General features: G+C 43.2%; 1 protein-coding gene across 1 annotated transcript in view; it reads left to right on the top strand.

Moving 5' to 3' along the window:
- Nucleotides 1-22,454, top strand: part of LOC121280079 (dynein light chain roadblock-type 2) — a 38,851-nt gene that overhangs the window by 501 nt on the left and 15,896 nt on the right. Inside the window, exons 2-4 of the mRNA XM_041191706.1 lie at nucleotides 1,858-1,948; nucleotides 3,131-3,202; nucleotides 11,100-11,175. Coding sequence (XP_041047640.1) covers nucleotides 1,858-1,948; nucleotides 3,131-3,202; nucleotides 11,100-11,175 — 239 coding nt within the window. The remainder of the gene's footprint in view (nucleotides 1-1,857; nucleotides 1,949-3,130; nucleotides 3,203-11,099; nucleotides 11,176-22,454) is intronic.

Here is a 22,454-nt window from a genome sequence, read left to right as displayed (position 1 = left end):
GCGTTTTGCCGCTTCTTCTGTTGGCACCGCCCTGGCACTTCTTCGTGCGAAGAGCTGCTGCTCTTGTTATCCGTGTCGGATAGGAGACGCTTCTTGACTCTTGTCTTGGTTTATTTTTAGCCCCTTCTTCCTTTTGGCTCTCTTCACCAACTGCCACTCCCCCTGCTGCTTTCCCACTGCTGCCTCCTCCTCCTCCGTTGATTCGCTCTCCTGAGGAGTGGGAGGTTCAGGGGGCATTGCTGTTGATTGGCTGTCTGTTGCCCCAATCTTTTCTCCACCTTTTCTCTGTGTCCTCCTTTGTCCCGTTGTTCTCCCTGGGGGCCTTGGTGGTTGGAGTGACACGAGGCATTTCTTCTGCTTTCCCTTCGTTGGCTTTGGCTGCCTGTGCATAAGTACGGCAATGTTTGGGGCAGGTCTTGTAGAGGTGACTTGCCTCATCACACAGGTTGCAGCACTTAGCCTGTTTACAATCTTTTGTCTGGTGCCCCTCCTTTTTGCAGTTCTTGCAGAGGACAGCACTGCAGTTGGCCGCCACATGACCAGACTTGCCGCATGAGCGACAAAGTTTGGGTTGTCCAGCGTAGACAAGGTTCCCACGGCTTCCCCCGATAGCAAATCTGGAAGGGGGGTGGAAAACGGCTCCCTTACCGTCGGTCTTGAGTGTTATCTTAACCTGGCGTTTACATGTCCAAATCCCCAAATTATCTTTAACTTCAGTGCAGCTCCCAACCTTATCGAAGTACCTGGTAAGGAAGGTGAGCACGTCAGCGACAGGGACTTAGGGGTTGTACAGATGCACCGTCACAACCCATTCTCGATGCAACGGTAGAGCAAAAAGCGGCTCCGCCTTCAGGATCTTCATTTCTGGCAGGTCTTTCTTTTCCTTAAACACCTTCAGGAGTTTGACACAAGCTGCCACTTGCTTGAAGGTCACATCAAAGAAAGGAGCGCTGGGGAAATCCTGTAGGCAGTAGATCTCCGCAGCCTTGAAACCACACAGCTTGAATAGGATCCTCTTGGCGAAGAAGGTCCTACCTATTCCTGTTCCTTGCTCGCTGCCCTTCACCATGACTCGGATGGTGTTAGGTACCCCATGGTAAGGGGTTTGACTGGTTATAGCCATTGCTCTTTTCCGGGCAGAAACGCGATGAAGGTCTCTCCCCTGCCAGGTAAGTAGTAGACTAATTATCTTTTTTTTTTGCAAAAATATACTTTATTCATAAATCTTCAAAAACATTTCAAAACATTTCAAATCATCATTACAAAAATACAAACAGATTCAACTTTTACAACATGAAACACAGGGTGTATCAGAAAAATCAATGAACATTTCAATCATTGGCAAACATACATTTTAATCTGTACAGCCTGAGGGGCTCTTTACAGTTCCCAGCCCCCCAGTGCACTGTGGCAGAAAGGTCTTAGGCAGCGACCCTTCCCCATTGCGCCTTTGCGGTGGCTGCCCCAAGCTTAACTGTGTCCCTCAGCACGTAGTCCTGGACCTTGGAATGTGCCAGTCTGCAACACTCGGTCGGGGACAACTCTTTGCGCTGGAAAACCAACTTTATACTTCCATTCACACTGCTTAAAATAACACCTTTATTTGAGTCATTGGCAAATTTGCATATGTGCCTTTCCATCCTATTATTTAAGTCATTCTTAAATTCAATAAATATTTGAGGCACCAACATAGATCCTTGTGTGACATCACTTGTCACATGTTGCCAATCAGCATACCTGCCTATAATCTCTACTGTCCCCTTCCTTATTTATGGAATCAAAATTCCTCACACCTCTACAAATCCCTCCTCACTCTTGGTTTCCCCTCTTCATTGCCTTTGATTTCCTTTCCCACAGGTGGCCGGTTCTCAGAACTTCTCGGACAACAACCGTTGGTGCAAAACTACAAGCAAAGCTAGACAGCTATAAAGGATCTAAACTTTATAAGGTAAATGCAATAATCTTCAAGAACACCTCCAATCAGAGTTGGAAACCTTAGCCACAGTGACCAACTATTATGAAATAAAATTAGGGACACTTTGACCATGGGACGGGGATAGGGGCAGCGTGCTGGTGACCATAGTGTCGGGGAGGGGGGGGAGGTGTTCTGACCATAACTCCCCCTGGTCGCTGGTGGAGAAAGTTCTCACTAAAGAAAACAGGCAAAATCAAAAGGGGCTCCCAGACTCAGTCACTCACAGGCTGTGCTAGAAGGAAGGGACAACCTTGAGGGATGCAGGACAAACAGTCAAAATAAGGGTCAATCCCTTAAACAGTGAGACAGACAGTTGGTCACTCCCTAAACCCAAGCTGTCAAAAGCAGGAAAATGTGTTTTGCCACTTAACCCCCGCCCAAACTGTACCCCAATCACCTCCATTTCCAATTATTTAAACATTATTTGTTAAGGCTTTCAATTAACTTCTATCACGAGCAAAGCAAACTATGTAATTCAAGTCAAAAACAGAATTACCTGGAACAACTCAGCAGGTCTGGCAGCATCGGCGGAGAAGAAGAGTTGACGTTTCGAGTCCTCATGAGGACTCGAAACGTCAACTCTTTTCTTCTCCGCCGATGCTGCCAGACCTGCTGAGTTGTTCCAGGTAATTCTGTTTTTGTTTTGGATTTCCAGCATCCGCAGTTTTTTGTTTTTATCTCTGTATATAATTCAAGTACAGTTCTGATGAAGAGTCATGCGGACTCGGAACGTTAACTCTTTGTCTTCTTCTCCACAGATGCTGTCAGACCCACTGAGTCTTGCCAGCTACTTCTGTTTTTGTTTCAGATCTCCAGCATCCGCGTTATTTTGCTTTTATATAATTCAAATCACGCTCCTGTCCCCTTGCTCTACATTCAACATGAATTTGTCAAGTACTGTAGACATAACCCTATGATTAGTTTTGAAAGCCTTGTCAAGGCGGCACTGAAGATCCGAGTGGTGGGGCTGAACGGTTACTCCAAGCTGGAGTTGCAGCTCCATCTCATCACCCATCGCTTCCCTGACCCCGCCCTGCCTAACTACAGGCTACTGCATCCGGGTCAAGAGGCATTTCCGGTTCCGCCTAGCAACCGCTCGTTGTACCTGCCTGGTGTGTTGTTCCTGACTGGGACCTCGGGACGAGACGATGGTAAAACAAAAAGAGGAAAAAAGTATATTATTATTTAACGAGGCCGGGTGGTGGTGGAGTAGGTTATTCATTGAAGGTGTGTCAATGTCATTTCCTAATGCACCCCCGCCCTGTCAGCATCCGAGCCTCTGAATGTCCAGCACTGGGCCGGGGGAATGATGTTGACTCACGGCCTGGGCCTGGGGCTGGGTTTAAAGCTGTGTCTGTTTCAATATCGTGTCCTTGTAAACTGGACTCGTTCTGCTCAACCCATTTAAATATACTTAAAGCCAAAACAATACACCGTCCTTGGCAGTTTTAAATGACAAGCTCTCGTAGGGATGTTTTTTTTGAAATGGCTTTTTGTTTTAAGGGTTTCCCTGTCTCTCGGGCGTTGGCTGTATTGATTTTAGCTTTTAACATTTTAAAACCGCGATGCCGAATTACCCCTTGCCAATTCCACCCCTTAGTAGCTGTGGGCTTCTCCAGTTTGGGGTTAGTTGGATCTTAGACTCAGCAAAGGGGTAAATTATTTCCGAATTATTTTGTTGCCATCAGTTGTGGTGGGTAGGTGAGTTCGTGGCAGTGTATCTGTTTTCGGTTGTAGAATAAGCTCGCGCAGTCTCATTACAGGTTTTGCCCCTCTAAATTAATGTTTTTTTTTCTGGGGAGCTGTTGAGCCGAGTAGTTTTAGGGTTAACAGGTGGTCATTGCTGATTGAAGCAATTTGGGGTACTGATCTAAGAGCAACATTTGTATATTGACAAAAGTGTTTTTCCCAGCAGTGTTCTTGTATCAATATGCCAAGTAATCCTGCTAAAAATTAAAAATAGCATAACATAAATAGGAGCAGGAGTAGGCCATATGATCCCTCAAGCCTGCTGTGCCAAAGATCATGGCTGATCTTTGACCTAGCCTCCACTTGCCCAAGTTCAAAATTCTATCTCCCTGAATGTACTGCAACTGGGCATCCCCAGCTCTCTGGTATAGAGTTTTCCAAAGATTCACAGCTGATCTTGCCTCCCCATCTCTGTCTGAAATAACCTGAGACCATGCTCCCTAGTTCTAGACTCTCCAACCAGGGGAAATAACCTTGTGGCATCTACTTTTCAAAATCCTCAGAATCTATGTTTCCATGGCATTCACTATGCTCCAGAGAGCATTGACCCATTACACTCAATCTCTTATCATTGGGCAAGAAACAATCCAGCATCTTCTTTCTTTTTAATACTTTCATATGGTGTGGGCATTGGTCTTGAGGTCAGTATTTGTTGCCCGTTCTTGATTGCCCTTGAACTGACTGGCTCAGTGGGCCATTTCAGAGGCCTGAAATGAGGGCAGTTGAGTCAACGACATTATTGTAGGCCAGACCAGGTAAGGATGGCAGATTTCCTTCCCTAAAGGACAGTATTGCACCGGATGGGTTTTTGCAACAATTGACGGTTACCATTACTAAGACCAGCTTTCTATTCTCAGATTTATTAATTGATTTAAATTCCATCAGCTGGTGTGGTGGGATTTGAACATGTGTCCCCCAGAGCATTAGCCTGGGCCTCTGGATTTCTAGTCAAGTGATATTACCACTATTACTATACTGCCTCTCTCCTCTCCCCACCTCCCCACTGTTAAAGGAGTCAAAGACAAAAGCAATGATAAATAGAATCATGCTTGTTTGAAAAACTCAACTGATATCTATAAATTTCCTTTTGTTACCGACTTTGTTTGCAAGTGATGCAACCCTTGAAAACACAGTTTAGTTCAATGACAAAAAAATACATCCTGCACAGAAGCGTGTTTAATTCTTTTTGACATGTACGCTGTTTGGTTTCTTTATTAATGATTGTACCTTCACGGTAAAGTGTATGCTAATTCATGGCTCCTGCCAATTGCCTACGTACTGCCCTCCCTCTGCTGATGAATCAGTGTTCCTCCATGTTGAACACTACTTCAAAGAAGCACTGAGCATGTAGGGCACAGAATGCATTTTGGATGGTATTTCAATGTCCATCATCTAGAGTAGCTTGGTAGCACCACTACTGACCAGGTTTATCAAGTCCTGAAGGATATACCTGCCAAAGTAGGCATACAGCAGGTGGTAAAAGAATCAACACTAGGCGAACCTAGAATGAGGTACCAACCTAATGCAAACTACAGCACAGGACTACAGCAGGAACAGCGTACTATAGGTGGCCCACAACCAGAGGATCAAATCAAAGCTCTGTGGTTATGCCACATCCAGCTGTGAAAGGTGTAGACAGTGAAACAACCATCCTGATCCTCTTTGATGTCAGAACCCAGCACGTCAATGAAAAAGACATCTTCAGAGGTGCTCATTGGATGATGATCCTCCACCACCACCACCTCAGATCCACAGGATCATAAATGTCAGTTTTCAGTCAATTCAATTCACCTGTTTGATAGCAAGACATGGCTGAGCACATTGGATATGGCAAAGGCTGCAAGCCCTGACAATGTATTGATTACAATATTGGAGATATGCTCCAGAACTAGCTGTATCCATAGCCAGGTGTAAAGGAAATATCATTTTTGTCCTAATATTACTGAAGCAGGTTTGCATGTGCGTGTGTCTAATTTATTTAAACTAAAAAGAGACTGCAAGGTTTGAATCATCAAATGAGTTCAGTGTGTAAAAAAAGCAGGCATTTTGAAAGAGAGATGGGTAAGCTAAGATGAGGTCTCAGCAGATGCAGTGGGAATGGAATTTACATTTGTAGATAAGTTGTCTGATTTTCAAAATGACAAGGTAAGATGTTTTACAACTGGCAAGATAAATAAGGCAAAGTTATTAAGTTTATTTTTCCCAAAAGTGCTGGCCATAAGAATGTCATGAAGGTATAATAATTTTCATAATATTGGAATTTATTGTAAGACAGAGTAATAGTGGAATGTGTCTGTCTGTGTGTGTGAGACTTAATTGAATTAGTCAGTGCTTTGATGTAAGAAGAGAAGTTAGGTTTGAAATGTTAATTAGGTAAACATAGGGAAGTTTAGAAACATAGGTGTCAAGGGAACATTTGCATTTTTAAATAAACCACACCAGATTGTTTTCAAAGGAGGGGGTGAAATGTGTCACCCAGCCAGATGAAGTTTAGAAACAGTTTGTTAATTTTTCCCAAAGAATACTTAGTGTTATGAGAGATTTTTATTATCAGGAAGATAAAATCCAAAGACACAATGAAACAATAGGTATTTGCATTCAAAGAGGAAAATATGTATAAAGGGGTGAAGGCTGTGTGTAAGGAAAGGCATTTTAAGATCCTACAAGTGTGGAAAAAGCCTTCGGCATCTATGCCTCAAACTACTGTCTTTAAAGGACTGAAGTTAAGAAAACTCACTTTGAATTCAAATTGTTCAGGGTGCCATGAAGCGATTAATGTATATAATATTTTGAAAAATCTTTTTCTTTTAAAATAGAGGTTTAGTCTGCAGATATGTCTTAATTGGATTAAAGCCAGCTAGGTGCTTTATGTACTAGTTTTGATATTTGAGAGAGATAGCGTACATTTGCATTTTTTTGAATAGAGCATTCAGGTGGGGTGAAAATTGACGCCTTTCTAGCAGCTACCAAGCAATATGTTTATATTACTAATAAAATTGGTATTATGAAAGGTGATTCATTGTTAAAAGGTGAAGTTCAGAGAGGCTGTTGATGCAATGAGAATTAACATTCAATGGGGCTGGTAGGTATAACTTCAATAGTTTTCAGTTGTTCAGGCAGAGGCAATGTAAGATCAAAAGGCAGCTGCAAGCCTTCAACTGGCTCCACAGTGAAAAGAACCTCATATTGAATTTATAAGGTGAAAATGCTTTTCCTGGTGTTTGGTTAAGTCTATGGGTTGCTGTTGCTTTTAATGGAGATTAGTTTGGGAATTTAAATAATGATGGTAATTTGTAGCATGTATACATATATTTTAACCTGTGTAAACTAATAAAATGTTTCATTTAGTTTTAATGTAACACATCGAGAACTAGTGGTCTGATTCCTGAGTTTAGCGTTGCATCTCAAACATAACATTTTAAACAACTGTCATAACCAATAACTTCAAGTTTCCCTTTGGGATTTTTAAAATAACTCTGCTTTACCAACTGCATCGGTCATAACAAGGGTATCATGTTTCTTTGCCTGGGTCTTTTAAAATCTGTGTTTTACCGTTACCTTAACGAAAGTGCATCTAGGAATTAGATTGATTAGGGGTTATAGTAATTTGTAGGTCTATGTATGTATTTAAAAACTTCTTATTAATGTTTAATTTAGTTTTATAAAAACCTATAAGACTTTGATCTTATTATTACTGAATTCAAGGCATGCATCTCAAAATTCCTACAAACTGCAAAACAAGTTGTGGCAGTTATTTCAAGTTTCGCTTTGTGATTTGAACAACTCAGCATTTGCCATCGGCTGTGCCATGACAAAAGACAACAAGAAAGATTTTTATATTCTGGGAAAAGTAATTTGGGAAACAATGCGATTTAAAGATCAAAAGAGAGTAAATATATTTAAAGAAAGATGGAAAGCTGTATGGTGAGTGGCCCTGTGAGATTTTGGGAGGTGGGCTGTTGTGAAATAGACCTGTGAAAAAGCAGGCTTTATCCACCCTAGGGAAGTGCTGGTTTGATCTACAGTGCAAGGTTTTGTTAAAAGCCTTGGAGTTCCATTGTTGTTGGGAGAGGGAAGCTATGAAACGCCTCCCTTATAGCAACAGTGGGTGCTTGTCGTAATATTGCTGGATGTTTTATGGATTAAGAATCTATTTGGACTGTTGCCTGAAAGGGGTGTGTAGTTGGGAGTCTAATTAAGTAGAAATCTTTTGAGAACAGTTATAAGACTAAGTTTAACTGAAATCTTATGTGTTTAACTTTATCTTTTTTGTTAATGTTTTAATTTAATCTTTAAAATCTCTAAAGGTGGTAGTGGACTCTTCTGACTTCAGTGTACATACCTTCTCGTAATAAATACAAATTGCAAAATTGTTGTGATAGCCTGGCCAAGTTTCCCTTTGGAAATACCACCTGCCATATTGTAACACAAGCCATACTGTTCCAGTACGGCTATAACACTCATATGCCTGACAATGCGGAATATTGCCCAGGTATGTCCTGTCCACAAATAGAACAGCAAATCAAATCTGGCTAATTACCGCCTCATCAGTCTACTCTTATCTGCAAAGCAATTGAAGGTGGTGTCAATAATTCTGTCAAGCACCACTTGCATACAAGTAACCTACTCACTGATGCGTAGTTTGGGTTCCGCCTGGACCACTCATCCCCAGGCACCATTATAACCTTGTTCCAAGCATGGACAAAAAAGCTGAATTCCAAAGGTGAGGCAAAAGTGACTGCTCTTGATATCACGGTAACATTTGTCTAAGTGTGCCTTCAAGGAGCCCTAGTAAAATTGAAGTCAGTGGAAATTGGGCTTGTTGTGGTGGGTGGCGTTGTGGGGGTTGGAGTCAAACAAGGAAGATGATTGTGGCTGTTACAGGCCAATCATCTCAGCCTAAGAAATTTTTCAGAGTTGTGTCCTGGGCCTAACCATCTTCTGTTGCTTTGTTAATGACATTCCCTTCATCATAAGGTCAGAAATGGGAATATGGAAATATATTGCCTTTCCCTGTGGTCACTGGGAGAATATCCTGGAACTGCCTACCTAACGTCACACAAACTGCAGCCTTTTAAGAAAGTGGTTGACCGCCACTTTCTCAAAAGCTATTAGATCAGGAAATAAATGCTGACCTTGCCAGCCACACTTGCATCCATGAATGAATAAGAAACATGGAATATTACAGATTTTTGAGACCTATCCCTTTTTTGTTTGATTTTTGCCGCTGACTATTGCATAGGATAATTTTTTCCCCTGCCAGTTATGTAGTGTTTTGCTGTTCCACAGTGAAATGGAATAGCTATTGTTAACTACCAACTTGGATCTCAGGCTAAACTGTGAAGAGTCCTGTGAGAACATAGTGCCTTCCTTCCTGACACCTCAGTAGGTAAGGGAAACTAATTCTTTTTAAATAAAACCTATCCTTTTTTTAAAAAATTCATGCTCCCTCCTATATTATTTCAATTGTTAAGACACACACTGACCCAGCTATAACCTTTTGTTTTTCTCTCAATGCCTCTATCTCCTACTTTCAGTTTAGCTGTGATCTTCAAGGAAATTACCAGTTGAAGCTCGTGCGCTGTCTGTGGTAAAGCAAGTTATAAAGGCATCTAATGGTCTATTTATTCCATAGACAGCTATTACTATGCATCACTTCTGAAAGCTACACTGTATGCACCTGAGTACTCTGATCCAAGGAATACTTGCGTGCTAAACTGAAATATTTCTAGCAGGGTTGGTTGGCTAACTCCTTAAATGTTTGGTAACATTCTGTACTTTTGTCACTATGTGTGGCATAGCAGGCTTTGTAATGCTGCCAGCTTAGTGTGGCCTGTAAGTGCTTTGTTACTGCCACTTCCAATCCAAGCATCGCCAGCAGGTGAATGGAGTCAGTGTTTCAAGAAAAATTAATTTGATCATATTTAAGAAAATTGTTCGAATAAATGTTTGATTCAAAAACTATCAAACACTGTTTGAGGCACAAGAAGTTGCTTTTAGACCGTACATAATTCATATATTGTAAATGAAATGAGTAGAACTGTTTCTCATTTTATTTTTTCGTCGGATTAAGGAGTCGCTGGCAAAGCCAGCCTTTGTTGCCTTTCCCTAATTGCCCTAGAGAAGGTGGCGGTAAGCCATCTATGACTGAGTGGCTTGCTGGGCCATTTCAGAGGGCAGTTAAAACTCAGCCACATAGCTGAGAGCCTGGAGTTACATGTAGACCAAACCAGGAAAGGATGGCAGATTTCCTTCCCTGAAGGACATTAGTGAACCAGGTGGGTTTTTGTGGCAGTCATTGTTTCATGCTCATCATCACTGAGCCTAGCTTTCAATTCCAGATTAATTGATTTAATTTAATTTAAATTCCACCAGCTGCCATGGAGGGATGTGAACTTATGTCCCCAGAACTTTAGCCTGGGCCTATTAATTACTAGTCCAATGGCATTACCACTATGCCACCATCTTCCCCATCTTTTGGTAGTTTTGTTAGTTATTGGCTGCTATCTCGAATTGAATTTGTAACGCTAATTTACTTAATGGACAAAGAATTCAGGTAGATTCTTATTTTCCTCTTTAATTTCTTGTGGGTTTATTTCCCTTCTATTTTCCACTCGTACTGCTGGGGGAGCCTATTTCCTGGTGTCTCGCCTACTTTTGAGACAGTCTTCAAGATGTATGTCAATGCAGTATGGACTGGGTGAACAATTGTGTTTCTCCCCTTCCCTTTATTTCAGATAAGTATTTTTCTCAAAGGGGTGACCAAAGTTTGAAATATTTGTATTCATGTGAAATTATAAACTTTGTACCACCTTTGGATTCGATGCTTTTTCTCTGGTACCATGTGGTTCACTTGCTGTTAGCTTGAATCTAGGTCTTTCCCTTATGTTCCCTTGTCTCTTGTGAAACTTGTTTCTTCTCTTCAATGTTTTCAGCAGTGTCTCACCTTCTCATTTTTGTGTCCCCCTCACATCTTCCCCCATTCAGTCTTGCTATCATATTGTCTCTATTACTTTTTGATTCCTCTTTTTATTTGCCATGTGTTGCTCTGAAATTGCTCTCTTCCTTCCTTTGTCCCTTTTTATGTACCTTTCTCACACTTTCATCTAATTTTAGAAAGCTGGGTCAACTTTAGTTTTTTCCACCCGATAATATTTCAAAACCTCACCATTAAATACACTGTTGCAGAACTCACTAGAGCAGGCCCTTAATTAGAACATTTGTCCATCCAGAAGATGTCCATCCAGCCGATTCCCATTTTCTCAAGTTCTTAATGATTATTCTACCAGTCAACACACTTTCAAAGAACTGCCATATGAGAACTTGCATTCTGTCAAATGCTGTCTTGTATTAATCTGTTTTCTCTTATTTACAGAGTGAGGTAGAGGAAACTCTGAAGAGGATTCAATCTCACAAAGGTGTGATTGGCACTATTGTTGTGAACTCAGAAGGTATGTTGCTCTTTGTGTCTTAATGCTTTTTTAAGTTAGTGTTCATATCCATGCACAAGACAAGACATACAGAGCTGCTTTTATATTATTTTGTGTATTTGTTCATGGGATGTGGGTATTGCTAGCTAGGCCAGCATTTCTTGCCCGTAAGAAGGAGATGGTGAGCTGCCACCTTGAACCGCTGCCGTCTATGCATGCAATTTGAATTTTGATCCAAGTGGAACCAGTAGCCAAAAACCAGTTTCTTTGGCACAGTGGCAAATTTGTGCATCCACTTCTCATGGGTCATCAAGTTTACCGATGTGATAAAGTTGTTGGTTGAATCATAGAATGATGCATCACAGAAGGATGCTATTCAACCCATTGCACCTATGCTGGCTATTTGGTACAGCTATCCAAATAATTCCCCTCCTCTGTCCTTTTCCTATAGTGCTATATATTTTATTCCTTCAAGTATTTAACCAATTCTCATTTTTAATTTTACTATTGAATTTGCTTCCACATCCTTTCAGGAAGTGTAATCCAGATCACAACATGGTGTTTTTTTTTTAAGTCACCTTATATCTGTGCCTTCTAGTTACTGACCCTCCTGCCACTATTTACTGTATCAAAGTTACTCATGAATTTGAACATTTATTGAACCTCTAACCTTCTCTGCTCTAAGGAAACAAGTTCAACTCCTCCACACTCCTTTGACCAGAGTTTTTATCCATGGTACCATTGTAATAAATCTGTTCTCTGCCTTCCCCAAAGCCTTGACATTCTTCCGATTGCACAATGTCCAGAAATGAATTTGACGGTGTAGATACTGGGATCTGATTTATGTATTAGTCTCTAGAATTCAAAGTAAAATGCTACCACGTAAAAGCTTCTTTTATGTTCTTTGGATTTTGAAATTACGAAGTTTGTCTCTGGCTCTAGTTGTCATTGTGGATGGTCTTTGGCTCTCTATGGAGAGTTCATTAGCAAAGTCTGAACATCCAGAAAGAAATATCATACCTTGGTGTTGACAAACTCGCTTACTCATGACTAGTCTTTTGAAGAATGTGATTTTAAGAAATCCTGTGTGGACACCAGGGAGCTAGGCTACAAAGGGAGAACGTTTTGCTGGTCGGAGTGCTCATGTTTTTACATTTTTTATGCTTATCCGCAAAAGTGGACTAGCATGTGTATTTTTAGACTGAGTCTCAGACGTTTACAGCACAGGAGGAGGCCATTCGGCCCATCAGGTCCGAACCAATCAACAAAGATCTGACTACACTATCCAATTTTCCAGCGCTTGGCCCATAGCCCTGGAGGCTAATGCAGCACAAGTGAATATCTAAATACTACTTAAATGTTATGAGAGCTTCTGTCTCAACCACCCTTTCAGGCAGAGTTCCAGATTCCCACCACCCTCTAGGTGAAAAGAAATTCTCCTCAACTCCCCTCTTAGCTTTCTACCTCTTACCTTAAGTCTATGACCCCTGATTATTGACCGCTCCACTAATGGCAAAAGTGCTTTTCGGTCCACCTTATCCCTCATACACCTCTATCAGGTTGTCTCTCAACCTTTGCTGCTCCAAGGAAAACAACTCCAGCCTATCCAATCTTTCCTCATAGCTCAGACCCTCCAGCCCAGGCAGCATCCTGGTAAATCTCATCTGCACCCTCTCCAGTGCAATCACATCCTTCTTATAATGTGGTGACCAGAACAGCATGGAGTACTCCAGTTGTGGCCTGACCAGCGTTTTATACAGTTCCAGCATAACCTCCCAGCTCTTGTATTCTATGCCTTGGCTAATAAAGGCGAGTATCCCATATGCTTTCTTAACCACCTTATCTACCTGCGCTGTTACTTTCAGGGATCTGGTGGATATGCACACCAAGGACCCTCTGATCTTCGGTACTTTACAGGTTCCTCCAGAATCACAGTGCAGAAGAGGCCCATCGAGTCTGCACCGACACGTGAGAAACACCTGACCTACCTACCTAATCCCATTTACCAGCACTTGGCCCATAGCCTTGAATGTTATGACGTGCCAAGTGCTTATCCAGATACTTTTTAAAGGTTGTGAGGCACCCCACCTCCACCACCATCCCAGGCAATGCATTCCAGACCGTCACCACCTTCTGGGTAAAAAAAGTTTTTCCTCACATCCCCCCTAAACCTCCTGTCCCTCACCTTGAACTTATGCCTCCTTGTGATTGACTCTTCAACCAAGGGGAAAGAAGATAAAAGCAAAAAACTGCACATGCTGGAAATTCAAAACAAAAATCAAAATACCTGGAAAAACTCAGATCTGGCAGTATCTGTCCTATTTCGATTCCTTCCCTTCATCCTACCCCACCCCCACGAGGGCTATCTATACCTTGCTGTCCTGCTTTCTACCCTTAATTAGCACATTCCTTAGATAATATCACCACCTTCAACACCTCTTTGTCCTTTTGTCTATGACATCTTTTGGCTATCTCCACCTATCACTGGCCCTTTATCCAGCTCTACCCCTCCCCCTTAAACCAGCTTATATTTCACCTCTTTTCTATTTTTACTTCTGTTGAAGAGTCATACGGACTCGAAACGTTAACTGTATTCCTCTCCACAGATGCTGCCGGACCTGCTGAGTTTTTCCAGGTATTTTTATTTTTGTCTTCAACCAAGGGCAACATCTGCTCCCTATCCACCCTGTCCATACCCCTCATAATCTTGTACACCTCGATCAGGTCACCTCTCAGTCTTCTCTGCTCCAAAGAAAACAACCCAAGTCTATCCACCCTCTCTTCATAACTTAAATGTTTTATCCCAGGCAACATCCTGGTGAAATCTCCTCTGCACCACCTCCACTGCAATCACATCCTTCCTATAATGTGGCGACCAGAACTGCACACAGTACTCCAGCTGTGGCCTTACCAATGTTCTACACAACTCCAACATGACCTCCCTACTTTTGTAATCTATTCCTCGATTGATGAAGTCCCATATGCCTTTTTCACCACCTCACAAACATGCCCCTCCGTGTTCAGATCTATGGACAACACATGCCAAGTTCCCCTTGTTCCTCAGAACGTCCTAGTGCCAAGCCGTTCATTGAATACTTCCTTGTCAAATTACTCCTTCCAAAGTGTATCACCTCACATTTTTCAGCGTTAAATTCCATCTGCCCATTTGACCATCCTGTCTATATCTTCCTGTAGCCCAAGACACTCAACCTCACTGTTAACCACCCGGCCAATCTTTGTGTCATCCGCAAACTTACTAATCCTACCCCCCGCATAGTCATCTATGTTGTTTATATAAATGACAAATAATAGGGGACCGAGCACAGATCCCTGTGGTATGACACTGGACACTGGCTTCCAGTCACTAAAGCATCCTTCTGTCATCACCCTCTGCCTCCTACAAGTAAGCCAATTTTGAATCCACCTTATCAAGTTACCATGTATCCCAGATAAAAGCAAAAAACTGCGGATGCTGGAAATCCAAAACAAAAACAAAAATACCTGGAAAAACTCAGCAGGTCTGGCAGCATCTGTGGAGAGGAGCACAGTTAATGTTTCGAGTCCACATGACTCTTCAGCAAAACTAAGGAAAAATAGAAAAGGGGTGAAATATAAGCTGGTTTAAGAGGGTGGGGTGGGACAAGAAGAGCTGGATAAAGGGCCAGTGATAGGTGGAGATAACTAAAAGATATCACAGACAAAAGGACAAAGAGCTGTTGAAAGTGGTGATATTATCTAAAGGAATGTGCTAATTAAAGGTAGAAAGCTGAATGAACAAAGTACAGATAGCCCTAGTGGGAGTGGGTGAGGTGAAGGAATTGAGAAAGGCTAAAAGGTAGAGATAAAACAATGGATGGAAATACATTTAAAAACAATGGAAATAGGTGGGAAAAGAAAAATCTATATAAATTATTGGAAAAAACAAAAAGGAGGAGGAAAATGGGAAAGTGGGTGGGGATAGAGGAAAGAGTTCATGATCTAAAATTGTTGAACTCAATATTCAATCTGGAAGGCTGTAAAGTGCCTAGTCGGAAGATGAGGTGCTGTTCCTCCAGTTTGCGTTGAGCTTCACTGGAACAATGCAGCAAGCCAAGGATGGACATGTGGGCATGAGAGCAGGGTGGAGTGTTGAAATGGCAAGCGACAGGGAGGTCTGGGTAATGCTTGCGGACAGACCGAATGTGTTCTACAAAGCGGTCACCCAGTCTGCGTTTGGTTTCTCCAATGTAGAGGAAACCGCAGTTGAGGGAAGTGCAAATGAAATGCTGCTTCACTTGAAATGAGTGTTTGGGCCCTTGGATGGTGAGGAGAGGGGAAGTAAAGGGGCAGGTGTTGCATCTTCTGCGGTTGCATGGGAAGGTGCCTTGGGAGGGGGTTGAGGTATAGGGAGTGATGGAGGAGTGGACCAGGGTGTCACGGAGGGAATGATCCCTACGGAATGCCGCCGGGGGGGGTGAAGGTAAGATATGTTTGGTGGTGGCATCATGCTGGAGTTGGCAGAAATGGCAGAGGATGATCCTTTGAATGCGGAGGCTGGTGGGGTGATAAGTGAGGACAAGGGGGACCCTATCATGTTTCTGCACTCCGTTCTCTCAGGTCCAACCCTGACATTGTCATCAAACCCACTGACAAAGGTGGTGCTGTTGTTGTCTGGCTCACTGACCTCTACCTCGCAGAGGCTGAGCATCAACTCGCAGATACTTCCTCCTACCTCTCCTTGGACAACGACCCCACCACTGAACATCAAGCCATTGTTTCCAGGACTGTTACTGACCTCATCTCTTCTGGAGATCTTCCTTCCACAGCTTCGAACCTGATAGTCTCCCAACCTCGGATGGCCCGCATCTACCTCCTAACCAAAATCCACAAACAGGACTGTCCCAGCAGACGGATTGTGTCAGCCTGTTCCTGCCCCACGGAACTCATTTCTTGCTATCTTGACTCCATTCTCTCTCCCCTTGTCCAGTCCCTTCCCGCCTACATCCATGATTTCTCTGACACCCTACATCATATCAACAATTTCCAGTTCCCTGGTCCCAACTGCCTCCTCTTCACCATGGACGTCCAATCCCTCTGCACCTCCATCCCCCACCGGGATGGTCTGATGGCTGTCTGCTTCTTCCTCGAACAGAGGCCCGAACAATCTCCATCCACCACTACTCTCCTCCATCTGGCTGAACTTGTTCTCAGACTGAACAATTTCTCCCTAAACTCTTCTCACTTTCTCCAAATAAAAGGTGTGGCTATGGGTACCGACATGGGCCCCAGTTATGCCTGTCTCTTTATGGGGTATGTGGATCATTCCTTGTTCCAGTCCTACTCCGGCCCCCTTCCACAACTCTTTCTCCGGTACATCAATGATTACTTTGGTGCTGCTTCATGCTCTCGTCTGGACCTGGAAAAATTTATTAATTCTGCTTCCAATTTCCACCCCTCCATCATTTTCACATGGTCCATCTCTGACACTTCCCTTCCTTGACCTCTCTGTCTCAATTTCTGGTGATAGACTGTCCACCAATATCCATTACAAGCATACCGACTCCCACTGCTACCTTGACTACTGCTCCTCACACCCCGCTTCCTGTAAGGACTCCATCCCATTCTCTCAGTTCCTTCGCCACCGTCGCATCTGTTCTGATGATGCGACTTTCAAAAACAGTTCCTCTGACATGTCTTCCTCCTTCCTTAACCGAGGTTTTCCACCCACAGTGGTTGACAGCGCCCTCAACCGTGTCCAGCCCATCTCCCGCGCATTCACCCTCACGCCGTCTTCTCTCTCCCAGAAACATGGTCCCCCTTGTCCTCACTTATCACCCCACCAGCCTCCGCATTCAAAGGATCATCCTCCGCCATTTCCGCATGATGCCACCACCAAATACATTGTCCCTTCACCCCCCTCCGGTGGCATTCCGTAGGGATCGTTCCCTCCGTGACACCCTGGTCCACTCCTCCATCACCCCCTATACCTCAACGCCCTCCCATGGCACCTTCCCATGCAACCGCAGAAGATGCAACATCTGCCCCTTTACTTCCCTGCCCCTTTACTTCCCCTCTCCTCACCGTCCAAGGGCCCAAACACTCATTTCAAGTGAAATAGCATTTCATTTGCACTTCCCTCAACTTAGTCTACTGCATTCGTTGCTCCCAATGTGGTTTCCTCTACATTGGAGAGACCAAACGCAGACTGGGTGACCGCTTTGCAGAACACCTTTGGTCTGTCCGCAAGCATTACCCAGACCTCTGTCGCTTGCCATTTCAACACTCCACCCTGCTCTCATGCTCACATGTCCGTCTTTGGCTTGCTGCATTGTTCCAGTGAAGCTCAACGCAAACTGGAGGAACCGCACCTCATCTTCCGACTAGGCACTTTACAGCCTTCCAGATTGAATATTGAGTTCAACAATTTTAGATCATGAACTCTTTCCTCTATCCCCACTCCCTTTCCGATTTTCCCCCTCCTTTTTGTTTTTTCCAATAATTTATATAGATTTTTCTTTTCACACCTATTTCCATTATTTCTAAATGTATTTCCATCCATTGTTTTATCTCTTAGCCTTTTTCGATTCCTTCACCCCACCCACTCCCACTAGGGCTATCTGTACCTTGCTCATCCTGCTTTCTACCCTAATTAGCATATTTCTTTAGATAATATCACCACCTTCAACACCTCTTTGTCCTTTTGTCTGTGAAATCTTTTAGTTATCTCCACCTATCACTGGCCCTCTATCCAGCTCTTCTTGTCTCCTCCCCCCCCCCCCCACCAGCTTATATTTCACCCCTTTTCTATTTTTCCTTAGTTCTGTTGAAGAGTCATGCAGACTCGAAATGTTAACTGTGCTGCTCTCCACAGATGCTGCCAGACCTGCTGAGTTTTTCAAGGTATTTTTGTTTTTGTTTTACCATGTATCCCATGTGCCTTTGCCTTCTTTATAAGTCTCCCATGTAGGACCTTGTCATAGGCTTTGCTGAAATCCATATAAACTGCATCAACTGCACTACCTTCATCTACACACCTGGTCACCTCATCAAAAAATTCAGTCAAATTTGTTAGGCATGACCTCCCTCTGACAAAGCCATGCTGACTCCCTGATCAAACCTGGCCTCTTCAAGTGGAGATAGATACTCTCCTTCAGAAATTTCTCCAATAGTTTCCCTACCACTGACGTGAGACTCACTGGCCTGTAGTTCCCTGGCTTATCTCTACAACCCTTCTTAAATAGCAGAACCACATGAATTGTTCTCCAGTCATCTGGCATCTCCCCCGTGGCCAGAGAGGAATTAAAAATTTAGATCAGAGCCCCTGCGATCTCCTCCCTTGCCTCCCTCAGCAGCCTGGTACACAAATCATCCAGACCTGGAGATCTTAACAACAAAAAAACTGCGGATGCTGGAGATCTTAAGCCTGCCAACACCTCCAATACCTTGTCACTCCCTTTATCAATTTACTTAAGAACCTCACAGTCTCTCTCCCTGAGGTCGATACCTTCATCCTCATTCCCTTGGGTGAAGATGGACGTGAAGTATTCATTCAACACTCTAGCAATGTCCTCTGGCTCCATCCATAGATTGCCCCCTTGGTCCCTTATGGGCCCTACTCTTTCCCTGGTTATCCTCTTCCCATTGATATACTTATAGAATATTTTGGGATTTTCCCTACTTTTACCAACCAGAACTTTCTCATTTCCCCTCTTTGCTCTCCTAATTGCTTTCTTAAGCTCCATCCTGCACTTTCTGTTCTCCACTAACACCTCTGCTGATTTGCTTCCCTTCTACCTGCTAAAAACCTCTCTTTTCCTTCTCATCATAACCTGAATATCTCTGGTCATCCATGGTTCTCTGGGCTTGTTACCCCTTCTTATCACCTTAGAGGGAACATGTACCCTCCCCATTTCTTTCTTGAACACCTCCCACTGTTCCTCTGTAAATTTCCCCACAAGTAACTTCCTAGTCTACCTCGGCCAGATCCTGCCTTATTTTACTAAAATTCACTCTTGCCCCAATCCAAAACATTTTTTTGCAACTTGTCAATTTCTTTGTCCATAACAAACTTAAACTGTACCATGTTGTGGTTGCTATCACTAAATTGCTCGCCCACCACCATCTCAGCCACCTGTCCGGCTTCATTCCCCAGAATTAGGTCCAGCAATGCAACGCCCCTCTACATATTGACCTAAAATGTTCTCCTGTCCACATTTTAAGAAATCCACTCCACCTAAGCCCTTAACACTATGTCTATCCCAATTAATGTTGGGAAAGTTGAAATCAGCTAATATAATTACCTATGTTATTGTTTTTACACACCTCCACAAATTGTGCACATATTTGCTCCTCAATTTCCTGCTGACTACCTGGGGGCCTATAATAAACACTTAATAATGTGGTTGCCCCTTTTTTATTCCTAAGCTCTACCCACAAAGCTTCATTCGATGCCCCCTCCAAGATATCATCTCTCCTTACTATAGTAATGGACTCCTTAAATAATAATGCAACACCTCCTCTTGTTTAACCCCTTCCCCTGTCTCGCCTGAAGATTCTATATCACGGAATGTTGAGCTGCCAATCCTGCCCTTCCCTCAACCACATCTCAGTGATGGCTACTATATCACAATTCCACACGTCAGTCCTCACCCTTAACTCATCTGCTTTACCTGTAATACGCCTGGCATTAAAGTAGAGGCCATCCAGCCTTGTCTTACTCCCTTGAAGCTTATTGCAGCTGTACTCCCTCTGACTTGATTGTTTTACTGTATTATGATGTGTCCCTATTCTGCTCACACTCTGTGTCCCCTCCGCCTGCCGAATTAGTTTAAACTCCTCCCAACAGCACTAGCAAACAAGCCGGTCTTGCTTTGTGGTCTACTGCCTAATTCCCTGAATTCTTGATGGAAGACCTCATCCCTCTTTCTACCTATGTCATTGGTACCAACATGTACCATGACCTCTGCCTTAACATTCCTAGTGTAATCCCTCGACTTGTTAGCTCTCCCCAAATGCATTACCTCACATTTTTCCAGGTTGAATTCCATTTGCCACTGCTCTGCCCACCTGACCAGTGCAGTGAGATCATCCTGCAATTTATTCATATCCTCCTCACTATTCACCACTCTATCAAATTTCTGTCATCCATGAACTTCTTGATCATACCCCTTACATTTATGTCCAAATCACTTATGTACACCACAAACAGCAAGGGCCCCAGCACCGAGCCCTGCGGAACCCCACTGGAAACAGACTTCCATTCACAGAAACATCCCTTTACCATCACCCTCTGCTTCCTGCCTCTCAGCCAGTTTTGGATCCAACATGCATGCCACTTTGCCCATGGGCTCTTCCTTTCTTGATCAGCCTGCCATAAGGGACTTTATCCTTAGCATTGCTAAAGTCCATGTAGACTACATCAAATGCATTACCCTCATCAACACTCCTGGTTACCTCAAAAATGTGATCAAATTTAGTCCCGCTCTGGTTCAAATGAAGACTGTCCCTCTTGTACAGGTCCCACCTTCCCCAGAAACGGTCCCAGTGATCCAGGAATCTAAAACCCTCCCTCCTGCACCAACGCTTAAGCCACATATTCATCTGTGCTATTCTCCTATTTCTGAGTTCGCTAGCACGTGGCACTGGGAGTAATCCAGAGATTACAACCTGAGAGGTCTTGCTTTGTGGTCTACTGCCTAATTCCCTGAATTCTTGGTGGAAGACCTCATCCCTCTTTCTACCTATGTCATTGGTACCAACATGTACCATGACCTCTGCCTTAACATTCCTAGTGTAATCCCTCGACTTGTTAGCTCTCCCCAAATGCATTACCTCACATTTTTCCAGGTTGAATTCCATTTGCCACTGCTCTGCCCACCTGACCAGTGCAGTGAGATCATCCTGCAATTTATTCATATCCTCCTCACTATTCACCACTCTACCAAATTTCTGTCATCCATGAACTTCTTGATCATACCCCTTACATTTATGTCCAAATCACTTATGTACACCACAAACAGCAAGGGCCCCAGCACCGAGCCCTGCGGAACCCCACTGGAAACAGACTTCCATTCACAGAAACATCCCTTTACCATCACCCTCTGCTTCCTGCCTCTCAGCCAGTTTTGGATCCAACATGCATGCCACTTTGCCCATGGGCTCTTCCTTTCTTGATCAGCCTGCCATAAGGGACTTTATCCTTAGCATTGCTAAAGTCCATGTAGACTACATCAAATGCATTACCCTCATCAACACTCCTGGTTACCTCAAAAATGTGATCAAATTTGGCAAACATGACCTTCCGTTAACAAATCCATGCTGACTATCGCTGATTAATCTGTGTCTTTCCAAATAAATTCTGTCCCTCAGAATTCTTTCTAGTAACTTCCCCACCACTGAGGTTAGACTGATTGGCCTGGAATTTCCTTGTCTATGCCTTCCTCCCTTTTTTAAAGATGGGACAATTTAGCAGTCATCTGGCGCCTCACCTGTGGCTGGAGAGGATTTGAAAATTACTGCCAGGCCCCCAGATATCTCATCACTTGCTTCCTTCAACAGCCTGGGATACATCTCATCCGGACCTGCGGACTTATCCACTTTTAAGGCTGCTAAACCCACAAGTACCTCCTCTCTCTCTCTCTCTCTGTTAATTTCCTCTAATATTTCAGCCCTCCACCCTGATGTCTATACCTGCATCATCCTTTTCCATTGTGAAGACCGACGCAAAGTATTTTTCTTGTTTTTGTAACAGTTTGTGAATAGGAGTAAACTTCAACATACTCTGTTTTGCTTATTGTGAATACAGTGTCTTCCAAATCAAACCAAATGCTGTTTCAGAGATCAACTGACACTGTTTAGGTATCTATACCAGACTGTATTCGTAAGTGAGTTGATGAATTGTTTTAAGCATTTGACTGCTGTAATGTCAACCTGGAACAGTGAAAAGTCAACTTGCTGATGGAATTTATTTTGAGTAGGATCAGTGCAACCAGCAGAGAGAGAGAGTAGATAGGGTCAGGTGCAATATGGATTAAATGCACACCTCAAAAGAGCATGTCAATTTTTGTATACTAGCTGCATTTGTGGCCTCTTTCAGTGCTTTGTTCAAAGTTGATTTCATTTCCTTTAAAACATGTACAACTTCTGGAAAGAAAAGAGGCTTTCATCACATCAGTCTGGATTCAAATCCAATCCCACAGTGAAGCAGCATTGTGTTATCCTACTGTCACTGATTACAGAATTAGTAATATTGTTGTTGACATCAAACATTAATACTGAATCTTTTTGAACTGTTAAGAACATGAACGGGAACAAAAGTAGAC

The sequence above is a fragment of the Carcharodon carcharias genome, chromosome 7, assembly GCF_017639515.1.
Source record: "Carcharodon carcharias isolate sCarCar2 chromosome 7, sCarCar2.pri, whole genome shotgun sequence".
Classification (NCBI taxonomy): Eukaryota; Metazoa; Chordata; class Chondrichthyes; order Lamniformes; family Lamnidae; genus Carcharodon; species Carcharodon carcharias.
This window is presented reverse-complemented; position numbering and strand designations above follow the sequence as displayed.